Source organism: Branchiostoma lanceolatum, chromosome 7, assembly GCF_035083965.1.
Source record: "Branchiostoma lanceolatum isolate klBraLanc5 chromosome 7, klBraLanc5.hap2, whole genome shotgun sequence".
Lineage (NCBI taxonomy): Eukaryota > Metazoa > Chordata > Leptocardii > Amphioxiformes > Branchiostomatidae > Branchiostoma > Branchiostoma lanceolatum.
In genome coordinates, this window is record NC_089728.1 from 15,175,873 (window position 1) to 15,200,924 (window position 25,052).

The 25,052-nt window shown below is 39.4% G+C and overlaps 1 protein-coding gene across 1 annotated transcript in view; it reads left to right on the forward strand.

Annotated features, from left to right (window-relative positions):
- Positions 1 to 25,052, forward strand: part of LOC136437850 (PH domain leucine-rich repeat-containing protein phosphatase 2-like) — a 44,787-nt gene that overhangs the window by 1,949 nt on the left and 17,786 nt on the right. Inside the window, exons 2-9 of the mRNA XM_066432378.1 lie at positions 17,008 to 17,198; positions 17,710 to 17,832; positions 19,981 to 20,156; positions 20,862 to 21,008; positions 21,297 to 21,433; positions 23,861 to 23,954; positions 24,245 to 24,453; positions 24,950 to 25,010. Coding sequence (XP_066288475.1) covers positions 17,008 to 17,198; positions 17,710 to 17,832; positions 19,981 to 20,156; positions 20,862 to 21,008; positions 21,297 to 21,433; positions 23,861 to 23,954; positions 24,245 to 24,453; positions 24,950 to 25,010 — 1,138 coding nt within the window. The remainder of the gene's footprint in view (positions 1 to 17,007; positions 17,199 to 17,709; positions 17,833 to 19,980; positions 20,157 to 20,861; positions 21,009 to 21,296; positions 21,434 to 23,860; positions 23,955 to 24,244; positions 24,454 to 24,949; positions 25,011 to 25,052) is intronic.

Genomic DNA, 25,052 nt, shown 5'->3' on the forward strand with positions numbered 1-25,052 from the left:
TCACCATCATGCAAAGAATGTAACAAACACTAGATTATCATTAGTTTGTGTCGTTAATTCCTTCGCTTCATTACCTGCACAAACAGCATTATGGAGTTGTTTTGTGGCTGGCTAAACTTGGTTTGTTGTCTCGCTTGTAACACCTTTGTTGTACCTTGTTCAAACAGTAAACTCAATTCTCCACGCTAGATTTGAAGTACTGCTTTGCTGCTCATTCAGGCATGTCAAAACGAAAGTTTGTCAGGCCCCTTGTGCAAAGAACTTTTGCCACTTCATTTTGGAAATCAAGAGAGGCAAGAAGTGAAAAGCCTGCCATGCCTTGTCCCTCAGAATTGTCACCCGTATTTACAGCGAGGACATGTCTTTAGAGACTGACAAATGCCAGATTGACAGCAGGGCTGACTGATGATTCAGAAAGGGGCTCTGGATTTTGTAGTCTGATCACGCCTGTGATGTGTTTGATGCTGTGATATAATCTGTGTTGGAAGTCAAGGAAAGGGTGGGTGGGGGTTAAATTTGGTAAGTTTGCAGATATTTTGCTTAGGGGCATATTAGATACTGAAGAAAATCAGTTTCTCTGAGGTTCAACATGTAAATAATATTGCTGGTAACAATTATGGTATTGTTATACTGTATAATGTACAAACTGAACATATGTAGTTTTCCATTACATGTACTTGATTTATAGGCATTGGAGAGGAATGATGGAGAACATTATGTTTATGTCCTTAATTTTGTACTCATATTCATAATTAGAATCAGCTCGAGGGAGGGACTTTCTTCAAAGTGTTTTCACCCCCCCCCCCCCCACCCCTCTTCGTGAAATGAAGTTAGACCTGACCTATGGAAAGAAAAGCACAAGAAGATGTAATAATGTAAATGTTTTGTTATGATGAGTGCTCTTATTATGGAGAACATACATGTACGTTTATAGAATTAATCTTGTACTGATAATTAGAATCAGCTGGGAAAGGATCTGTCTCCAAATTACTTTTTTCACCCCCTCTCTTGGGAAAATGAAATTAAACATGTCCCATGAAAAAAAAGCACAAGAACTGAAGAAGATGTAATAAGGGAATGTTTATTATGATGTGTGCTCTTCCACAGTGACATACACGTTTATTTTCTATAACCGCTTTTATTGCAATCTCGCTAGCTTGTCCCGTTAGCTCTGGTCGTGCTTGAGGGTAACCCCGAACATTCACGTAATTATCACCCTAGATTACCTTTTAACCACTTCACCTGTGCTATTGTCTGAAGACTTAAGTGCCCTCTGGCTCCGTGCTATTGTCCAGTACTGCATAAGTGGGTTCTGAAGTGGACTGAGCTTCCAGCACTTTCTTGCTTGTGTTGGTAGCTGCTTGTCATGTATTGTACAGGTGTGTGTGAAGTATCATGCTTATGTAGAAACCCAAACTCCTTGAATAGTGGTACACTTTTTCTTTGATGTCGTACATTCATGTGTTTCAGTCACGTTACTTAGTCAATATTTTATTTCAAAAGTAGCATAAGGTGGCATAGCTCCTTCATAAGAATTAAGGCAAAGATATGTATATAATGGTGCATGTACTTTTCTTTCCCGTGGCATGGATATGTCACTTAAAACTTTAAAGTCATAACCATGTTAACTATTGAACTAAGCAAATATACAAATGTAGTGTGAGTACATGCTTTTCTTCCACGTATTTCTAAGCATGTATAGCCTATGCACTTCTTTTGATTAATGAAGGTACATTTTGCAATATATTAAACACATAGACCCATAGATCTTTTTGTCTACCCCACAGTGGAGCCTTTGTTGCAGCATACAGAAATAGCTTTTACAAGATGGAATATGTTTTCCTTATCCTCTGGACTTCAGGGGGGGATTTGTTTCTCATAAAACATTCAGCCTCGCAGGTATGAAGGCTTGAAAGCCCTTGAATTATCGGAGTGACCGCAAGGATTGGCAGGTAATATAAAATACATGATCACCGACTTGCAACACTGTGTAGGTTTTACAGAATAATTCATCTATACACACACTGTATGAGTGTATCATATCTTTATTCATCAACGTTAACGTTAGATGAATGATCATGAATCCCAATTTTCTCATACACGTACGTATGTTGTTTGAGTGTTCACACCAAAAGTAGAATGGTAATCAAAATTTAAAGAAAAGCCATAGAATGAACAAGAATGGAGGGAATTATATATAACGGTTGTCACAAGTGTCCTGCTGCTGGCAGTAGATTAAGTACCCAGGAAGCAGTGCGGATAATGATGGCACTACAAAAGGTACAAGCCACAAAGCCGGCCCTCCCTCTGTTGGGATGATAGATGGGGCTCTCCTCCTGTGATGAAATGGGACTCCTCCTTGCCATCATTTGTTTTGAGTAGGAGCAGCAGACCCCATAATTTACCCCTGTCTTGACATTTTCATGGGGAAAATCAGCCATTCATCTTTCTTGGGAGCTGGTGACAAGAAGATTAGAGGTGGTGGTTATGACTTTATTCTGATTTCTCTTGATTTTTCTTTCTTGAGTCACCGTTGTTGGCAATCACTCAATTCGCCCTATGATCATTCTAATACATTGCAGAGGGACTTTCTTGATGACATTTTTCGTTTTCTTAGGTTTATACGTTAAGTTATAATTTTGACACATGATATGATATACATGTAGTGATAGCTCCGGAAAATCAGCAATGAAAATATATATTGATTTTTTTTGTACCCCAGAAGCACAAAATGGATTGTCCCTAACTATCTTGCATAACATGATAAAATGCATCGTAGGTTTTTTCGCAGAAGATTGTAACACTAGTCTGAGTTTATTTGTATACTGTTGTTATACAAATGTACTTCTAAGCGATATGAGTCTGACAACATATCTACAAAAACACATTCCTTACGTTCTATTAATAGGGTCAATAGACACAATAAATGCTTTCTTCTTTTTTAATCTTTTCAGTGACCAAAGACCAAAATTATCACTTTCAGAGTTTCAGTCACAGCAAAACATGAAATATTTGGTAATTTATAGTTTTCAGACTTAACTGTTATTATTACTGTTATTATTACACATGTAGATAAATGGATGTCAGAAGTCTGTGTAATGGATTTATGAATATGTAAATCATGTAGGGAAGTATGAGACTTATCAAGTCATGTCTTGTGACTGCATTTTGCTCCCGACAAAATCTTGAGGCGACAAAATCTCATGGAAAATCCCTCTAAACCTGGCAAGTAACCTGCTTATCTCAACCTAATTAGTATATTGCTATGGCAACGGAGTGGTGTGATCCCCTGACAAGATTAGTTGGTAACATTTGGCTGTTGGGTGCAGTAATCGGCTGCCAATATCTCAGGTAACTGGAGGAGGGATCAGGGTCCACTGGATGGCGATCGTACTGGGATCTCGCTACGACATGAACTGGATTCGTGTAACCCTTGATGTCATAATTGGAATATCATGCAAAATGTAACAGTGTGACTGAAAAGACAACACAAGACACAAAGCGTGAAAAGATCTTTTTTATCTATGAAATTCGTTGAGTGCTCTGTCAAATCGCTGGGTCGTAGGGAGGTCGCCGCCCTAGCGGAATGGGGGTAACAGGTGAAGAAGCCGCAGGTGTGTGGTGATGGAAATGCTGGATGGTACCAATATTGTGGGAAATATTGCACAAATGAATTCAATGCAGGAAAATGATATTGTGCAGAATTGTATCAGAAATGTTCACATGCTAACATGCTAGAAATATTGTTTAAAAATGTGGGATACTATGGGCAGAAAATTATGTGGGAAATAGGTAGAAAATATTGGACAAAAATGCAGGAAATGTTGTGCAAAAATCTGGAAAATATTAGGCAGAAATATAGGAAATATTGTGCAAAAATATGGAATATCTGTAAAAATCCAGGAAGAACTACACAAAAATTGTAGGAAGTATTGTGCAAAATGCAGAAATTATGTGCAAAGACTGTGGGAAATATTGTGAAAAAAATGTGGGAAATACTAGTAGTAGAGTCTAGTCTCCAGATGAAACATCACTTACAGGCAAAGTTTGCCTGTAACTACATGTAGATCCTTCATCTGCCGCAAAGGCTTCCTCCAGTGATGGGAATATTGTGTGCAGAAACAAATGTGAAACCATAAATTTCATGCGATCCAATTTTAGCAGTCCTGCCTTCAGACATCTTGATGCCAGCTTCCTGCAGTGTAACAGAATGTAAAGGCTATAACTACAGCACACAGGGAAATGGTTTCTAACATCTGCAGTGTGTGATATTTGATAATATGTATATTAAAGATATATGTATTTTGGATATTAGGAGAGCAGAAATAGGACAGGATCCATGAAGATGATATATAGTGGGTACATAGCTCTATAGTGTCACAAGCTTGAAGGATGCTGTTGTTGGTGCTGTTTTTGAGGCCAAACATTTTCTTCCTAGATGTAAGAATAATCGTATGCAACTTATCTTTGAAAATAAGAGCCCTTACTTTACAAAACTATGTCTACATGTTTTATATTACAAACTTATAACCTAGTTCTACATAGCACCAAGATTCACATGTATATAGACAGGCTGAATCTGAGTCCTGTATTATGGTGCTATTTTCAGGTACAGGGAAAGACTGTACTTGAAAACAGTTGATATGATGAAAGACTGTCCAATGGTAGCTGGATAAACAGAAAAGCTTTCTGTCATGCAAACAGATTAGGCAATTTGGTTATTATATTACATGCAGTTATATGATATATTTGTTATCTTGTTAAAAGTAATATTGTATGATTCATAGTTTGTTTTCCCTTGTCAATGCTGGTGTGGTGGGCTTGTTTTGCCAATGATGACATCATGTTGCTCGAACAGCATTAACAGTCTTGACCTATGTGGCCTTGGTAGGTCCAAGGGGAGCATGGGAAAGGGCAGGAGGTCTACTGTATACCTGCTAATTGATGCACTCACATCTGATGTATAGGATGGTTGTGGTGTTGCAGAATTTGTCACGTAACCAAACATCATCCTCTTCTTCCGTCATAGTATTTTAAAACTTATTTAAGTGTTGTGAATTAAAGTATTCTACAATAAGGCAACAGAGAAATGCTGTCAAGCTTGAAGTCAAGTCACGCCTTAATTAAGAATGCTCATATTTTTCTTAGGTAGTAAAACCTATGTCTTTTTCTGGTAGTAATGTTAACGAAACGAATCTACAATTTTGTAGATACAGTATCAGGTTTATAATGCTACATTGTAGAGCTTACACATTTGTTTGAATTGTCCTGTTCATACTTATTATGCAGAAATTGTTCCACCATTTTGTCCATTCTGCACTGGTTCAAAAGAAGTTCAAGGTCAACTGGCTGGGTCATCAGCTCACACATTTCTGTGGAACCTTTGGTCTACATACCGACATGTGTTAAAGTTAGAATATTGCCCAAACCCCCCTTGGTTTGAGGAATGAAAACATTGTGTGTTGGTTGGAGGGAACATTTGCTCCCATGTAGCAAAAATAGCATCTAAAAGAAGACTTGGTACAGTTCAATCTTTAACATTATGGACGTCATTGATAACAGAGGGGACTAGTACAGTAAGCATGTCAGATTCTGCTTCGATGCACATTCTAGAATATTCCAGTATCTCAATCGAAATACAGTTCTCAAGGAGTGAACAATTTTAGCTGATGTGCTTTCTTAGAACCCAGGGTAAAAATAAAGGAACAGCTGTCATTTAGTTCATGGCAGTTTGCTCAGGAGGTATATTAGCATAGAGTCATAACATTCCAGTTTCGTTTTGAATAATTATGAAAATCTGTCTCAATATTTGCCTTCTCTACATGTTTTACAGGTTCCAAAAATCAACAAAAAGGATCCTTGTTTGAGTTCTGTTTTCTGGCATAACCCATTGCTACCCTTCCTACTGACAGAATGCACAGGCCCTTTCCATAATGGTTTGCACATGTAATGTCCAGTGGGAGGCAGACATGTTTTATTTCTTGAACTAACATTATTGCCAACTGCCAGCAACACCAAGGGACAGTTCACTAATGGCAGTTAGGTAGAGGGTGTCATACTAATCATGGTTGAGTGATTTCTGTTTTGTGATACTCCTTCCTTATTCTGGTTACTTGTACAAAAGATTTGAACAAATTGAAGAAATGAAGTTCTGTTGTTTTGATGATAGTGATAACCCTCTTTATACCCTATCACCATAGTTACTGAACAGTCCCGAAATGTCCATGGCTGGGGATGTGTTTTATTAGACAGTGTCCAGATCCTTCTGATCTGACAGGACAAGACCATTAAACCCATGATGGCAGAGCCTAGTGCTTTCAAGGGGATCTGCATGGGGGTTTTGACCAACCTGTATTTGGACTTCAGGACGGTCTATCATGTTTTATGCAAAATGTAGAAGCTTCCTCGCTCACTCAGTCACTGTGCAAAATGGCCTATTACACTTTTGATGTTAAATTAGAGCAGTTAGGTATGGAATACATAAGAGTAAAGTGGCTGATTATGCCTTACATAACTCCTCAGTTTATCTATTCATCAGAACAAAAACGTCTTAGTGAGTATGAACTGGAAAGAGAACATGTAAAATCATTTTGATTTAGCGCTCAATAATTGATTTTTGGTTCATGAATTTTAAAAGAAAATGGATTTTAAGCATGAAAACGGCCTAAGGGAAAAGTATATTAGTACACACACTGACACAGGTTCAAGTTTTTGTTTTCTCCCGACCCATTTTTGTCTTAATTGTCCTGGTGCGTAGTTTTTACCTTAGAATGCCCAGAAACCAAGTAGATGAATTGATATCGCCCTAATTTGTCATGAATGTCAAACAATGAAACCTTCAACTTGTGGAAAGGAACAAGCCACATGTACACTCATCCCATGTACAATGCGAGGACATTAATTATTAACGTGTGGACATGTAACCTGTTGTGAGGTTATCAAGCAGTAATGTGTTGATAATGTGCCTGGTGCGTGGACAAATAAGGGTCATGCTAAGGGAGCTTAACTCCTGGGAATACTCTAATTGTACCATAAGGTTACGTTTTGAATGATTCTACTACATTTTACAATGAACAATTAAAGTAGAGCAAAAATTGAACAAGAGGACACAATTAAAAAATAGGGCTTGGAAGCAAATTTGATTTTTGTTGTTTGTACCAACTATAATTGTTGCCGTAGGATCTGCTTTCATGATTGTATTCCTGTTCAATTTAATTTTCATATTAAAGTACTGATGCAGTACCAGAAGAAAGTACATAATTAAGAAGTATTCTTTGAAGGGGGAACATTTTCACAGATATTGTCTGTGACTTTTCACATTTAGATATTTGTATTTAGTAAAATTTTTTCTAGGAATATGAAGCTGTTTGATCACAGATTTTAGTAATTTAGTTTTCTATAAAGGTATTATCGTGCAATAAAATCCGGAACTTTGCTTGTTGGAGGGAAAATTTCTCCCTGTTCAGTCTTAATTTCATGACTTGAAACTGATGAAAATGTATTATCCTAAGCTTGAACTGACAGATTATCAATGAAAATTAACAACATGGGTTCCTATACAATGAGTGAGGCAGAAAAAAAGTCAAAGCTGGAGACAGCCCTGTATCCAAGGAAGTAAGCTTATGTATGTTTCCTACTAGATAAACCCTGGACTTGCTGTATAAGCTTGTTGGCGCTCCATCATCCATGTATATGAATCATGCCTAGTTTAAGGAGCCCTGGTTGTTGCATGGCTGCTTGAACTATCATCACCCCAACATCAATCAGTAAATTTACTAGCTTGGGGAAAGACAGACTCACTTGTCCAGACTAGAATATCACACATACCGACATGTGGAACTTATTAGGCAATGATCATCCTTATTGTGGAGGCCTCTCTTTGGTTTGGCATTCACTTTGGGTACTTGACAAGCTGATAACAATTGGTCATTAGAGTATTTGCTGATAGTCATAAACATGTAGATTCAATTTGTATTATGTATTGATTAAAGGTACAGTACTTGATATTCCCTTTTCCATTAAATGTGTAGTTGAAAATTCCTCTCTTCATCTTACTCTGTACCAGGGTTCTAGCCAGCATCCGTCATTCCATCATTTGATGATGATGGAATTTTTTTGCATATGACTTGTGATGGAAACATTTTTAGACCATTCCATCAACCTTGACAGACAAAAAGCCATGAAATGATGAATAACAATGTGAAAATGTCCAAATTTGAATAAATTGTTAGAAGTTTGTACAAGGTGACAGAAAAAAAGGCTCTATGTTATTGTAGGATCTTTCCGTCAATGGGAATTGGGGATGATGGAAAAAAAATTCAAGTTACGGCAGTTCATATTCTCTGCAATGAGTTAGTGCATTACAGTCAATTATCATTTTCTTTACTAGCAGCCCTTCCACTTCCCAGGCCCCTATGGGGAGGGGTTTCATAGAGCCCAGGACAGTAAGATACATAGTTTGTGTTACCCCAGCTAGAGTTCACCAGAGTTGGCTGTAAGTTATGTAGATTGGCTGTTGTGTATGGCATCTGGCCCACCTTGCACGGGCACTGGTGTCTATCAGTCTGCTAATTGGGTACAACTACTTGAGCCTCATCTGGGTTGCATTAACCTTCTGAAGGGCATGGTATAGCCCTGTGCCATCACCAACTCTGCAAAGTCTTTTGTAAGAGATTAGAGAGAAAAACAAAAGCAACACCTATCTGCTCTGTCTGTTAGATACATAATAAAAGCTGTCAAAACTGTTGGTTTTTGTCAGACAGGTATTCTTGTGTAGTTAACATCTACTAACAACATAATTCCACCAGGGTGCATAATTCCGCCACCCTGGAAAGATACGTAAAAAGAGATCTCCAACCCAACATCCCCCAGTTTAATGCACTCCTGTATATCTTAACTGTGCGTACCTGGGGGGTGCTGCAGTAGAGATCTCTCAAACACAATGGAGGTTAAGTCATTTGCTGGTTCACCTCTCAAAAATTCTACACTAGAGAACACAGCAGTTTGCCACAGGTAATTATTACCCCAAAAAAGGTGTGAAAGTTGGTAATCATGTGGCACTTGTTATAATCATTATAATCTATCACTATCCCCGCCCCCCTAAGGAGGTGCTAAATGCCTCCAAATCTTTTCTCAAATTGGTCAATCTTCTAACCCCAGACCCCATGGAGACCTTCCACCAGTCCTGATAGCTGTGGCCTTGAACAGACTTCTCCTTACCCTTGTTGTTGTTGTACCAGGAACCTGACACCTGTGCTTGGTGCCTACACAGTATACAGACCACCTGTAGCTGCACTAACTTTAGATGTTGTTATCCTTGTCAAGCCTTTGGGGCCAAACCAACAAAAGCTTTGACTTATTCAAAACACCACATACAAATGATACATACATTCATGTACTCCTACTAGTCACCACCTTTGCATAAGGACCACTAGGCTGTGGTGGCCACATTTTGGAGGTCTTTTAGATACTGTAATTCACTTTAAGTTCACGGTAGCAAAATTTCACGGTGTAAGAAATATGGACATTTTCACTGAACTTTAACTTCACGGTGGCAGCAAGTGATTTACAAAAAGGATGTGTGAAGGAATCATAAGTACGGTAGGTTTTTCACTGTGATGATAAGTTCACGGTCCAGACATGATAGTGAAAATAAAGTTACATTGAAAGAAACAAGAATTACATTTACAGTAGTTTTTCTCATTGAGTGATTGACTGGTCACTATAGACAGGTTTGTACTGCAGGTGTGATTTCTCTGTAAATTGCAGAAGACATTTAGACATACTAGTGACAGAAATTTACAATATTTGATTTTGACTGAATTACCAACAGTTATGGACACAGAACATCACGAATTTTTTTTTTTTTTTTTTAAATAGTACCGGTAGCAGAAACAGTAATCATTTGAATGAGTTGTTTGAACAGTAAATGCTGTGCGATATGTGTGGCACTAAATATTTCTCCAGCAGTAGTTCTGTACTTGCTGGTTTAAACAACTGTCTCAACACAAGTACCATGTTAAGCTATGAAAACATGTGAAGTTTGGGGCATTAAGTTTATTTTGACAAAGAGCCAAGGTTTAGAGAGAAGAGTGCCAAATGAGAGTATCTTACCATCTAGCCAGTATTATGAGGGTCAAAGTTCTGGCAAACTAAAAAGAACTCTGTTATCAAACCTCTGTACGTAAGAGAACCCAACACACTTATTGAAAAGAGTAGGGCTTGGCCAAAAACGCGAGCCATAGCGAAGCCACATTGCACTACCACTGCACATTGCACAAAAGCATCATGCTTCACCTCAATTGAGGATGACTGCTTTACCTTATTTAACCTCCTCAGTGTAACTACATAACTAAGGCAAATTTGTTGTTGCCAAAAGGTTATCTCAGCATGGAGAAGGTTAATCAGATAAGTTCAATGTCAGCAGAAATTGATGGTCCACTAAGCAGGAGGTGATACCATGATCCAAAATAAATCACGATCAAGGTGCGCTTTGGAGTTAAGCCCCAAAGTCTGGGACTGTTGATTAGGACATGTAGGGGCCCCTCACTGCGATGTGGGGACAAGATTACAGAGTCATCTGAGGTAAAGCTATGGTGGTCTTTGGAAGTTACAACTTAAAGGGTTGTTTCGTGGAAGTCCGATTTTGGAGAAGAGATTGTGATGGCAGTTTAAATTGAAAGTATCCTTTAACAATAAAGGATATCTTGTTTAGAAAGGTGCATGTAAATGATTTGCAAAAATAACTTTTCAAAACTTTTTGGGGGATTTTCGTAAGTGCCATGGCAAAAAACGAACATGTAGCCAAGAATGAATACTCTATCGACCAATTTATGAGAGATGGCCTTCTTTGGTATGGTCCTAATCATGTATACCATATTTGTTGTGATGTGATACTGCTAATTTAGTAATTTCATGTAGCATAGGCCAGAAAATGTGGCTGGAAAATGTAAGTAGCCAATCTCTGAATCAGATTGCAATGGACCAAGAACCATGCCATTGACATGATTTGGCCCAGCAATAGATGTGATGTGCTATGATTCCTGAAGGCAGTTCAACTTCTGACATCCCATTTATCAGCTGATAGAGGTACCCAGCTAGGGCGGGGTGTGGCTGGTCACAGAAGAAGGGCCCATATTTTACCCTTGGCACTGATGCCCTCCAGCTGACAGGTGCCTGGGGGCATGTTGAATGGATGTGATGGTATGTCATTAGAAGTACAATGACCGCTGTGAATGTCTGCTGTAATCTTTGTCATGTTTAAATTCAGCTGCAGCCAAGACCAACCAGCAGCTAGGTCACAATTATTCATTTCCTTGGTTCCCAGACATTTTAAAGTAGAAACGCAGTAAGAGGCGAAGAGGTAAAGTAGGACTGGGAGGTAAACTTGAGTCTAAATACACCAACAGTACTTGTATATCCACTGTAACAACGTTTGTAACCAAGGTACAGACTTTCCTTTCCAATTCTGCTTTCTGGTTTTTCAGTTCAATGTGTTGAATTATTGCTGCGGCCGTACAGAGAAATAGAGACATACTGAATATGCTGGTCATGCATGATGCAATATGTACATTTTGTATATTGGAGGAGATACATGTATAGTTTTCCCTTTCATGTTATGAAGACACTAGATGAATCTGTATCCGAGTGAATCACTTAGGTTTGACCATGCCAAAAGAGCAGAGGGTAGATTGCAAATGTTCCTGGTGATCTTGAAGGTCGGCATGCACCGTGGCCTTTTGAAAAAGAGCAGGCATTTTCCTTTAACCTTCTGGAGGGCAACAATGAGAAGATTAAATTATCATTTTTCTTATGACCTTCACATGCCCAGGCTGCCTTTTAGCTAATGAGAATTTTTCCAGATATAAGATGGATCCAGGAAATACAATTTTCAGAGAAGAGGGGCACCATACACATGTAAGTAAAGAGTAGAAACACAAAGTGTATGTTTTGGGTTTCATTAATCTTATATGGAAATATCACAAAAAAGGTGCCAAAAGATTTTTCCTGTAGGGAAATTGTTGAATTACTTTTGACCCCTCCCCTTTCATTTCGAAAGAAATTGTCCTGACTGCCTCCTATGCTGGAATAGCCCATGTCCACTTTCAGAAGTGTCTGCCTATCTGCTTTGTTTTAAAGTAATGTATTCCTTTCTACAGCACATGTGTATCAGATAAGGGGTGATAGTTCCCAGTAACTTGATGATACTGATCAGGAAAGATTGGTGAAACCTGGTACCAGAACCTTACCCAAACTACAGATAAGTCCATTAATAAAGAAAGTACGTTCAGTAGTTGCAGAGAAATGACGAACACAATTTTTCTGTACAATATACAATGTCATACATTTACAGGTGTTTTCGCTTTCTTCCAAAGTATGTGTCGCAATCTTGTACTTTTAGTCAGTATACACGTAGTAGTAAACACTTAAGCTTGATATACATAGTAACTTGTATAGCATTGCTATAGTCTCACTGTCTGAAAACTCGCTGTTCCAAGTGCCTTTCCTCAAAGCTACGTCATACTTGCCTCCTGTTCAAGAACATGTAGACAAGCGAACAAAGAGGTCCAATTTGTTCTGTCCTTGTCAGAGTTCATGGCCAACACTACATGTGTAATCCGGTATGTTGTTAGTTCCTTTGCAACTTGGGCGTGATGTTTGCCCCAGGTAGGACAACACATGCTGTGTCAGGCATTCCTTTGTAGGGAAAGATGCAAACAGAATGGTTGGTGGTTTTACTGCTGGGTTCAGTGAACTTATGGCCGGTGCCATGGCCGAGGGCACACAGTGTTGGCCTAGCATTTGGAGGGTCGGGAGTTCAAACCTTGGCTGGGTCATACCAAAGACCTAAAAATTGCTCTGTTACCACTTATGAGAAAGAAATACTGTAATTCTTGTTTCTTTCACTGTAACTTTATGTTCACTGTTTTCACGGTCACCTCTGTACGAGTATACTATGAGAATATGGAGTTTAACACACATCAGTACGGTACCAGTAGATTAGCCCCCCTTCCCTGTGTGGCCCACGGGCTACAGAAACAGAGATGGGCACCGCCCCTTTACACTGAAAATGGTGGGAAGGATTTTACCTCAGTGAATGCGAATTTGAAATTGGGCAAGGGAGGGTAAAGTCAGATTGATAAGAGACCAAAGCTGGATTATAGGCCCTCTGTATAACTTGAGTTGAAAACAGACAGTAGATTCCGCATATATATTGTGTACATGTAGACAGTACAATCCAGGAAGTGGAATGTTCCATCTGTCACCACTTTTAATGCTAAAGAGGGGGTGCTTGACATATTTGCTATGTACTTTTTAACATGGGTCAGTTTTAATTTAGTACAACAGTACACTGTACAGTGTAGTGCAAGTAGCCATGTTATAATTAGTTTTACCTTTGATATTTAATAAGTCCTGGTCATACATATATTTGACTCTTGAGTTCAGTTTCATTCTTGTTCTGTAAGAGATTTGAATGATAAAGGGAGATTGAAAGATTTCTTTTTACAATTTCTGTCAGTAATGTTTTTAGCCCACCAACGACATGAACTTAAAACAACGTACACCTTCCTTTCCCCCTACTGCGAAATTAAGTACCAATGAATATACTGTACCTCAGAAGGAGAATGTTTTAATGGACAGCCCGTTATAAGATGCTGAGTTGATCAATCTTAACGAAGATAAATGCTCTGTTTGCCAGTCACAGCTGGAGGGTTTTAGTTACTTACCTGTTATCAATCCCTGTTATCTACCAGTGTGTGAAGTCTGCAGAGTCTGACATTCATTATTGATACATGTTCCTTGTGCTGGGTGTGGTGGGAAATGAGCCGGAACAGAGTCCAAAGTTACATAATAAGGGTAACAAACACCCTTGTATCTTTTCACCAAAGGCTTAGTTTGCCATGTTTTGTACTTGTGTTTTAACCAATGATTTTCTAGACATCTAATTGCCCTGGGCAAGTGTTTCAGTTCATGTTGGCCTTATGTAACACAAAATAGATCAAGCTGAAGAGAATTCATCAAGTTGTGAGAGAGAATTTTTCCTGTCGCTTGATTTATTTTGTGCCTGTATTATGGTCTACCTGGATGTGAAACCTTCATCGACGTACATTGCCTATACATATCTTGGTACAAACATAAGTCTATTCCACACAGAATGTCTTTTTTTACAGTCTAATCCTGGCATATTTTATGATGTTGCAGACATTAGTACCTGCAATACTGTAGTCTAGATGAGAAAGAAGTAGTATTTCCAATCCTGTGAAAATGCTATTGCATTTTGTAACCTTATTTCCTTCCAGCTGTAGTTCCCATTCCCCACACATATCCTGTTATTCCTTCAGGGTCCCACCCTGCCATGGATGGATTGCTTCAGGAGATTGCCTGTGTGCCAAGAATGGTGTTGGGGCAAATTCAATATCATAGCATGTTTGTCAGGATTTTGGGTTGCAGTCGTACAAGTATTGTATGTACCAGGGCTGTATCCAAGACCCGTCCCTCCGTCCTGGGACGGAAATTTGCTTCTTGGGATGGACAAAAGTTTCACCCCAAAATACTGAACTTGATGGCATTTGTAAAAATGAAAAAATTGATAAAAATGTATTTTTACGACAGATTTGAAAATGAAAATCAACAACTTGGGCTCCCAAACAAAACAAAAACAAGCCATTTTTTTATAGATCTAATAAACATTACCTACTTTTGAAAATTGACAAATATTAGTGCAGAGATCATAACAGTGGTGCAGCGCCATTTTTCAATTGCTTAGGGACTGCGATATGTTTTTGTCACAGTTCAATATGCAGTTATTGCATCATAACGATTAAGTAATCACCTTAAGTCAGGAGTTTGTGTTTTTTAATGTTGTTTATAATTTGGTTATCCGTGATACATTGATTACACATCAGTGATGATTACATTGATAATTTAGTTCAAAACAACATTGAAAGTGTTAACACCAACCTGCCCATCATGTTGCCCATGGTGTTCCTATGGCCTGCTGCCGGCTTTACGGCTCTACATGTAAGTCTGTTTGCACACTTGACCAAGCCTTCCTACATTTTCATGGTAGGAAGAACACATTCAAGACTTGAATCCACAGTAGTGCTGCTTGCCAGTGTGCCAAAAATTGATAGGGGGTGGATTCACCACTGCAACTGAATAAATGAACAGACGAGCTACAAGAAATTGAATATAATGTACCATAACTACATATAGTTTGTATTGTCAGTGAGCTTGGTGCTGGGTGACCTGAGGAGTTTTAGGGAAATTGGATAGAATTTCAAATTTTAAACATGATATTAGATATTAAATACATTGTGAAATTTGATGATATTTTTCGTTTTTCTTCACTGAATTTCATTCTGAAGTTCTTTTTGTAATTCTTTTTAGATAACCACAAAATATTACAGTATTTTAGAGGCCAGCTGAGTGATTTAAAAATACTGGTAATGGCTATGAAACCCATTCCAGTCCAAGAACAGACAGGAAGACTCTGGCCTGGTGTTTCCCAGAGGGCCTGTTTATTTTCATATGATACAGAGTAGGAAAATATTCCTGATAAGTATCTGTTGTGACCCAGTTTGTTGGCAGAAGGCTGACAGTACATCAGTTACAATGATTCAGCATTTTTACGTGTATTATAGCTGCTGTCATTTTGCGGTTAATGTTTTAAGTTTGCAGTGGGAACAACCTTGGTAATAATGCACAATAGTGTCCCAGCCTTCATAATAATCAGTACAAAAAACATGTTTCCTTGTAGTCCTGTGTACTAATGGAATACTGTAAAATCCATGTATTTTTGGATTGACGTAATTTTGTGGAAGAAGGGAAAAGGAGGTATGTCAAGTACACAGTTGAAACAACTCAGTACTTAGTACAGTAATGATACATTGGAAACACATATTCACGGTGGCATGATATCATGTCGGAGAGATCACCACAAAAAACACAAATTAAAACCTCTAGGAACGTTTCAATGTTTACAGTAGTTTATGCATGACTGTACATTTGGGATTGTAGGTCTCCAGACAATAGAATTGTAAAATTGAGCTGTCTGATTAACCCCCTGTGTAAACAGGAACAGTCAATCAATGGGTTGTTACATCCCACAAGGTCATGGAACACTTGTCATGTGTGACATTCCTACATGTCCTGGTGGTAGACTTGATTTATGGCCCATGAACCACTTCTTGTAACATGGATCTCAAGTTACAGATTTCCAGAGATACTGTGTATGCAGATTGGACTATATTGAAAGAGGTTTCATTCATATTTTTTGTGGGGGGGGATAAATTCACTGGTAACAGTGTTATCCCATGATCATCATTTCAATCCATGTGATCTGTAGTTTCATGCATGTATGATACAGTAGGGAAAGAATGTTGTGATTTGAACAAAGCATTCATGTCTCATACACTGTGGGTACAACATATGTACATAGTTTACAAATTAAAGAAGGTTTGAATATGGGAGTGAAGTTTAGAAGAATAGTGCTATTGCTATAACTTATATATAGTATAAGGGATTACGTACATACAAAGGCTAATCTAACAAGGCTAAAAGGTGACTTACTGGTATCAAAATGCCTGATCAGACTTGTTAAGTCAGGATTTAGAGGATTTGTTGTCCTGCCTTTTCTCGAGCTCTACATGGATCACCTTAAAAAACATGGTACACAGTGTGTATAGTATATAGATCTGATGATCAGGTAGCATTAATCTGATTCGGGAATAGATTAACCCTGAATTCAGTTTTTCCCACACTAAGAGGTTCTGCATGGGGTTCCTGGCTACACTTTGCAAAATTTCAGATGGTAGGCTTACGGTTACTATACACTTTACGGTTGCACTCATTTCAGTGATTGCTTTGTATCCCATATAGGGAAGCAAAATGTTGAAGGTTGGACATTGTGGCATCGACATTGTTTCGAGTGGTCACAAGATATCGAACCGCCATTGTCTAAAAACCTGTAATAACGCTTCTTCTTTCTTTTTCCTTATCTAACAGGGAGACCAAGAGTGGAAGATGGTTTGGAGAGGGTGGTCCTGTCCGGCGTCTACAACGTCAAGAGCGGGCGTAAGCTGGCCAGCCACAAGTGGAGCCCGCGCCTGGTGGTGCTATGTGGAACCAGGCTGCTGGTCTACCCGTCCACCGACTGCAGCGACAAGCCGCACGTCTTTCAACTGACCAATGGGAAGGTCAGTTCTGTTTTATTTGTTCTGTAAGAAATAAATGGTGAATCACCTAATGGTGTAACCTACCAGTTTTGTTTGCTTTATAGGAAATGATTGGTAAACCACCTCATAGCCTAATACAACAGTTCAAGGGTTCAAAATGCTGGGTGTATAATATGCACTTTTGTGCGCCCAAGATTGGGGCTGTGCACCTGATTGTTGACTGCGGGTGCACCTAGATATTTTTGTAAGGTTATGAATGTAAAACTTTGCAAGGGTGCTACAGACGGACAGAACAGACGCCTCCATGGTCCAACACATGTACGTACTGTACAATGTATAGTCCGTACATGTAGCATTAATTTAGACAAGGGGGTAGGCCGGCAGATGATAGAACAAAACTTTTTGTTGTCGTTTTAAGTTTGGGATGTAGAGGTCACCATGAAAACTGTGAACATAAAACCACAGTGAAAATAAATGCATTTTCAGTATGTGCCCCAAACTTGACATTTACAGCATGTTACACTTTCTCCAGGTCGAGGAGCACAAGTCCAAGAAGCACGACCACTCCCTGGCCTTCAGCTGTGGGGGGCAGACCTACTATGTGCAATTTGAGTCGTGGCTGGAAAGCATGAAATGGCTAAGACTAGCTTCAAAGGTATGTTCTTCTGTATTAAAAGTAAGCTACTATATATTTACCTGGAATATCTCCTTATAGGGGAAAGTGACAATCATGCATTATTTTATCTGATGATAGTTGTTCTTCTTGTTCTTAGCATTTGTTTGATCAGTTTTGGTAAGGAAAATTGACCTCACACCTCAGATATACATGTACTTTGGAACAATTTCCTATTCCAGCAACTTTGCACTTAAATGTAAATATGATAAATGATTATGTTAATCAATGCTGTTTCCAATGCTGTGTAATAAAAGTACATTGACTTCTTTGTTCTTGCTGTGGAGGTGGATGCTTGAGAATAGACTATTGATAGAAAATACATGTACATGTATCATCAAGCTGTAAGTGAGCTAAGGTGTCGTGAGCTTCTTACAGTTTTGCAAACGAAGGACATTCGAGTATGTATGAGATATTCCATTGGATTATTATCATTTTAAGGAATAGTAAATGTAACCCACACTGAAAGCCTGCAACCTCTGATCCTATGCCTTGCCCCTTTCCTTGGGTCTTATTGATTTTAAACAGTCTCTGCCCCTAGTTGGATTTGAGCCCAATATCATGCAGAGTTTTCAATATAGCTTCTGCGTGGGTTGATCAGAAGCCCTGACATTAAACGAAAGGTCAGTGGTAGGCACCTCCTCTCTATCTGGCTGTCTGAATACCCAGAAGTGGATACATGGGGTTTGAGGTCGCTGGATGAAATACATGAACAGGTCGGCTGGTAATGTATAGATTGCAGGATTGTGGTGGACAGGGTAAAAGGGGGTTTGGTGCTGTGTGTGTGATTTTGGCCACAGGGGTTCGTGGTAAATCATTCACTAGTGCCTGTGTTAACAATTATGGAGGGCTGTTGAAAGTTGCTGTTCTGTTTTTGTAATGGGAAGGGATGAAAAAGATAACAGTACCAAAGCCATTCTCCTAAATCATCATATCTTCGTTGCCGCCAAGTACAGTAGGGGTGTCCTCACTAGGTAGCTTTAAACAAAGCTTGCAGGTAGATGTACAAATTGAGGCGTAACAAGTCGTTGAGTGTATTATAACCAGCTGCTGCCATGCCATATGCCTGTGAAGCTGGTGTGTTATGCTGAAGGACAGTTATACCGGCTGTACAGATTCAGATCCTATTCGTCCAGACAATAAACAACACTGTACTTTGAATTCACTGTACATCTATTTGTGGATGAGATATCATCCATGAAAATAGCACTTGCATGAAGACATGCTGCCCATCATCTACCGTACAAAATCCAATTATTTCTTTATGATTAGGTCTTGAACCATTTGTGGCAATTTTACCAAAATTGCTTTGTTAAAATCTGGGCAGCCTACAATTTTGCAAATAGGAATTGAAATGAAATTTGTTTCAAGCTTTTGCTTCTACATCCAGAAATAGGTTAGGTAGCCCCTTTGTTGTTCTATGCATAATACCTGTCAGGCTAATGAGGTAATCAGCGGGAGATTTACCAAACTGGAGCATCCTTTGGTAATCCCCTCGTGAATGGAGAGGAGAGTAATGGCGGGAATTAGGTTCGTTACATGACCTGAGGACAGGATACTGTAATCATGCACTCCTGTGTATAGGGCATCTCCGTTTCTATAGCCCTTGGGCAACACAGGGCCTCTACAGTAGGGGTTAGTCCATTGGTAGTGGTTCATCACATTCCCATGCTCTCTCTCATAAGTGCTAAGCAGAGAAAGCAGTATGTATCTTTTTTTCAGTCTTTGGTGTGACTCATCCAGAGTTTAAACCCATGACATCCTGAATGCAAAAAAAAACCCTCCATTGCACCAGTTGTGTTGAAAGGAGTGAAGGGAATTCTCAAACACAGTGAACCTACATTTGTATATTTACACTGTGGAGTATGGTGGAAAAATTGTAGCAACAGCAATTCCAACGTCCAAACCCGGTATTCAAATTTTCGACAGCGGCTCAGCTGGCGCACTCGTAGTGGGTTCTCATGATTCTGAAGAAGCCCATGTGATAAAAGTAGGAGCCTGTGCGATAGCCAAAGTTAGCACCCGGTCTGGAACGCCCGTATCGACCGTTATCCCGGACTATAGGAATGACATAATGGACATTAGCGTACATTATGTGACTGTTTATACATGTTTTGTTTGTTGATGCAGGTTGCGTCGCAGCAGCCATGTACGCTGGACCTGTCCAGCTGCAGCCTGGAGCTAGTGCCCGACTGTCTGTTCTCGCACACCGACCTCACCTGCCTCAACCTGCGCCATAACTACCTGGGGGAGCGACCTCACCACGTGCCAACAGAACAACAGGGCTACCTGGACGACCTCACAAGGTCAGGGGTCATGGTTGTAGTCGAACAATATTTACACATGATTTCAAGAAATACGCTCTTCCATCAAGAATTTAGATTTTACAAGATTTCAGATTTAACATCCCTTACCACATGCCAACAAACCAACATAAAGGAGAAGAGAAAGTGTCTGCTATTTCAGATAACCTTTTTTTACTTTTAGCATGAAACAGTAGCAATCAAAGTATAACTGATTGACTACATGAGCTACAAGCCCACATTGTTTTTCTGGTACTCTTTTCTCTCAAAAACGTACTGTAATTTAACTAATAAAAATGATACCGATGTCACATCATGGAAAATTACTGTCTGAAAATAAAGACATAGTGTCAGTTTGGATTTTTCAATGATGATGTTTTTTTCTGTATAATGCTCATTACCAGTTACCTCTAAGATTGAAACTATCAGTAATAGTTTAAAGAGAATTTCTCTGGAAAGGAAATCAAGGTTATATCAACATCTTACTGTTGTAAAATAAGATTGCGATGTTCCCAGATGGTATTAACACAGTTAATGTTGACATTTCAATTTCCCTCAGGTGAAGTTATTACGTTTCGTGTAAATCACCCCTTGCAGGTAGTGAATTGGAAAGTTTATGGGAAATCAAACCTGATAACTGCTCGTAAGCGGACTGATTGGAAGGCATGATTGTGATAAAGATTGTAACGGTGAAGTATTCCCCTGCAGATTTCAGCAGTTGAGGAGTCTTAATGTTGCTGATAACTCACTGGGCCTGTTCCCGTCGTGCCTGTGTGACATCGCCACCCTGACGGAACTAAATGTAGCCAGCAACAGAATAGAGGAGCTGCCTCCATGCATAGCCAACCTGGAGAGGTAGGTGTCACGTTGAAGTCTTCGACCACCTGTTTAACGTCTCTATCACCTTTTGGATAAATGGGAACAGAAGATAGTTGAATAATGTTTCAAAAGGTGTGAACTTCAACCTCAACAATGTAGTTTCAAATACTTTTTGAAGCCAAGTTGCTCACCGGGCAAGCTAAGCCCAACACTAGCCCATCACCATTTCAGGTGTTGCATGCCAGATGTAGAGACCTGACGTTTGTTCCCACAGCCTCCAGGTGTTGCATGCCAAATGTAACCACCTGACATTTCTTCCCACAGCCTCCAGGTGTTGCATGCCGAATGTAACCACCTGACAAGTCTGCCCAATGAGCTGCAGCAGCTGCAGCATCTGACTCTACTTGGCATCGCCTTCAACAGGTTCACCGAGGTTCCAGAAGTCCTGGCAGAGATGAAAGGTACTGCAGCTTGTCTATTCAAGTTCAACTGATTTTGGCCCCTTTAAATTTCAGTGTTTTTCTGAAGTCATGTTTGAATGGAGACTTGTTCTTGGATGTACTGTAGGGTTCTGCTTTGTTTTATCAGTCTTGTTGAAATTTTGAAGTTAGCAGTAGTGAGTTGTTTGCTGCATAAAAAAACCTGTCGTAGAGTGTCAAGATTCAAGAGGGGCAAAAAGGCTTGTAGTAAGGTTTTGCTGACTTTCTACTGTAACTCTATTTTGTGCTCTGCACCCAATTTTTTTCTGTGCGCCTTTTTGCATCAGTTCCTCCCAAAATGTATTTCGAGCCTAGATGTTTATTCCTGTCTTAATTTTTGTGGCAGCTATATTTTTTAAAGATTTTCTTTGCACTAGACCATGACCTCTGACTGTGTTACTCTGTCATTGCACCTTCTCCCTCTTGCCAGTAAGGCATCACAATCCATCCCAATTTTTTTGACAGAAATGCTATCTCAGCAGGGAGAAGGGTAATATCTTTTAACCCCTCCCATAAGCTGTATTCCTGTTTGCAGGAAAGACTGTTATTTAGTTGGCCGCAGGAAACACCAGTTTCCTCAAACAGAGGAGTCAGGGCACCCTTCCGCTAATAACACTTCTACCATGTTTTCCTTTGTAGCAAATGTTTTAAAGCAGAAGTCTATACACAAATGTGCAGTGTCGTGCACTGAGGTTGTGCTGTTTTGGCAAGATAACATTTGAGCACGAAAAGCCCCATTTTTTGCAAGCTTCGAGGAGCTATTCTTGTAATCAGTTACTGATATTATAGATAACCTATGAAAGGAGGAAGAAGAAAGAACTATAGGGGTACGTGATATGCATGATATCATGTAAAGGAAGTAGGATTGTTGAGATACTAAATATCTCATTAGTGGTTTACTGTAAAAGTTATGTCAGAGATAAATGTAGCGTGATATAGAAGTTAGATTCTGTTTCAGTTGACATATAGATAACTGCATTGTCCATTTAGCAGAATACCAGGATATTAGACTTTAAGGTGACTTAGATTTTCAAAAATATTGTCAACAATCCAGGGACCTCAGTGATTTTTTTGTGTGTGTCCCCCTGAGACAAATGACATTTATTTAACACAACAGACTTTCCCCATGTCCCCTTCACATTTGAATTATAGTGAAAGTGCTTCTCCATGTAAGAGAGGAACAAGGCCATAAAGGTGACTACCTGGTTAATCTGGGTAACCTTCCAATGGACAATGTCACATGTAGGAAGTAGAGACCACTGGAATATCTGTTTGAATACAGACCTTGAAACTGGCTGTACACTTCCTGTTTTCAACATTTCTGTTCCAACTTCCTGTGGTCGACATTTGACACAACAACCTTCTGTGTATGGCCGCAGCAATTCAATTCCTTGGTTTTCGGATTTAAAACTATAATGCTGAACTCAAATACAACATCAAAAACAAAAGTCTGAGGGGAAAGTCTTTACATGGGTTCACACAAGTCCAAAGAGGGTGGATGTAGTCAGATTTAAGTTTTCATCTCAGTGTTTTGCATTCATCATGTCCTCTTGCTGACTTTTACTTTTAAATGTCAGAGAGCTAAGGAACTAGATTAATGTGGGCGTACCATACAGAACTTGTTGCTCTCCATTTATATGACTGATAGCCCAACTAAGGTGAAGGTTGTGCCTGTGATATATGATCTAGCGATGAAATGGATCATGGCTAATCCTTAACAAGAGCTTAGGAGAAATGTGTCTTATCCGTCTCTCCTTCATGTGACAGTGCAGAAGAATTGGGTGGATCGGTTTGGCTTGTGTCCAAACTACTCCTCCGGTGCTTATGTCAGATCCCCGTCAGGCATAGATTGGTCAAAAGGGAAGGAAAATGTTCGCAATCAGAGACAAACGTACACTTGATTTACCTGGCACTTGCAATTCGGAATGCCACTGGAAATTTGAAATCTTCAACGAAACTTTGAACTATGAAAAATTAGAATAGGTGTTTTGACAGGACTGATGGCATACAAAACTTACTGTACAAGCAGGAACAAGTTGATTGTAAAGTTAGAGGATATGGCCTTAAGAATATTTTTACCAATTCCTGCTGTAGCGTCATCTATTATCATTTTGCCTTGACCGTATCAGTTACTGAAACAAGAAACTCTTATAATTCCGCAGGGTACCCCGAGTCTGTCACATTTAAAAACAAAACGGTGAATTTAGAAAACAGAAATTGACTAATGCAGCATAAGCAATCCTGGAGGTGTGAATACTTCAGATATCCAAAGTTCAAGACATTCTTGAAAATACCTCAATAATATCTGTTTTTTTAATGTGGTGGTTTCAGGGTCGGAATTCTCACTGTTGCTCGTTAGTTTGAGCTCAGCAGGAAAACCATTAATGAGAAATGTATTTTGTCTAACAGGAATAGAGAATGTGGTGCTAACTGGGAACAGACTACAGAAGCTGCCTGTGGAACTGATGAGCAGACTGACTCACATCAGGAGACTGGACCTGAGGTTGGCATTTTTGACCCCTGTTTCCGTATACCTGTCTGTTTGAGAGTGTTTTTTTGCCCAGGATTTTTCTATTCCAAAATATTGACTCAAAGGGGGTACAAAAAAGTGCACTGTCATTTTTTACCAATACTCACTTTAAACACTTGGACAATGATTGACATCGGTGGGTCGAAGGCACCTGGGAGTCTGTACCACCTGTATGATGAAAGGCTGTGTTCTGACCTTTCATTGCTTAGTGTATACACTATATTCAACACTTTGTGAACATATCTTTTGTTGTCCGCCCACAGGTCTAACAGGTTAGAACTGACCTCTGTGGAAAACGTGACGTTTCTGGCCCTGGACAGCCTGACCCACCTGGACATGAGCTACAACAGCGTGGCCGAGCTGGATGTCCGCGTCCTGAAGCAGCTGACGCACCTGTGTTGCCAGGGCAACGGCATGAGCAGCCTTCAGGTGTCGGGGGAGAGACTGGAGGTGCTGAATGCCAGCCATAACAGTGAGTTACACACCTGATGGTGAAGCATGATGTTCATTTTTTACACCATCTCTTATCTACCTACATGTGTAAGACATTTTATAAGTAATTTAGCTAATGTTTAAGTCAAGCAACTGTATCAATGAGTTACACAGCTGGAAACTAGATGTTTCTACCTCAACTTATTTAGCTACTTTGTAAGTATGTAAGTAAACTACAGGCATAGCCGTACACTTGGGTTCTACAGCATCGAAAACAATGCCAAGAAATCAAAAGATCAATATTTTGGAAATGTACTTCTAATTCTTTAGAAGCTTTAATCTTGTGTATTGTGCATAATTTCACAATATGCTAACAATGGATCAAGAAAAGTTGTGCTTGCATGTCATATGTATCAGCGATGGGTTACTTTCAAACTTGTGTTGGTTAATGGTTGTTTTTTGCACAGTTTTCCCGTCTTTTATTAATGATTATTGATAAGTAATGACTATCACCACTTTGCACTCTCTTTTGACAGAGCTGTCCACAATAGAGATCACCCCCCCTCCCCACAACTTGGTGACTATCGATGTGTCATGGTGGGTATAACACCACTTTCTGTTGCCTTTCCTTGCCTTGAT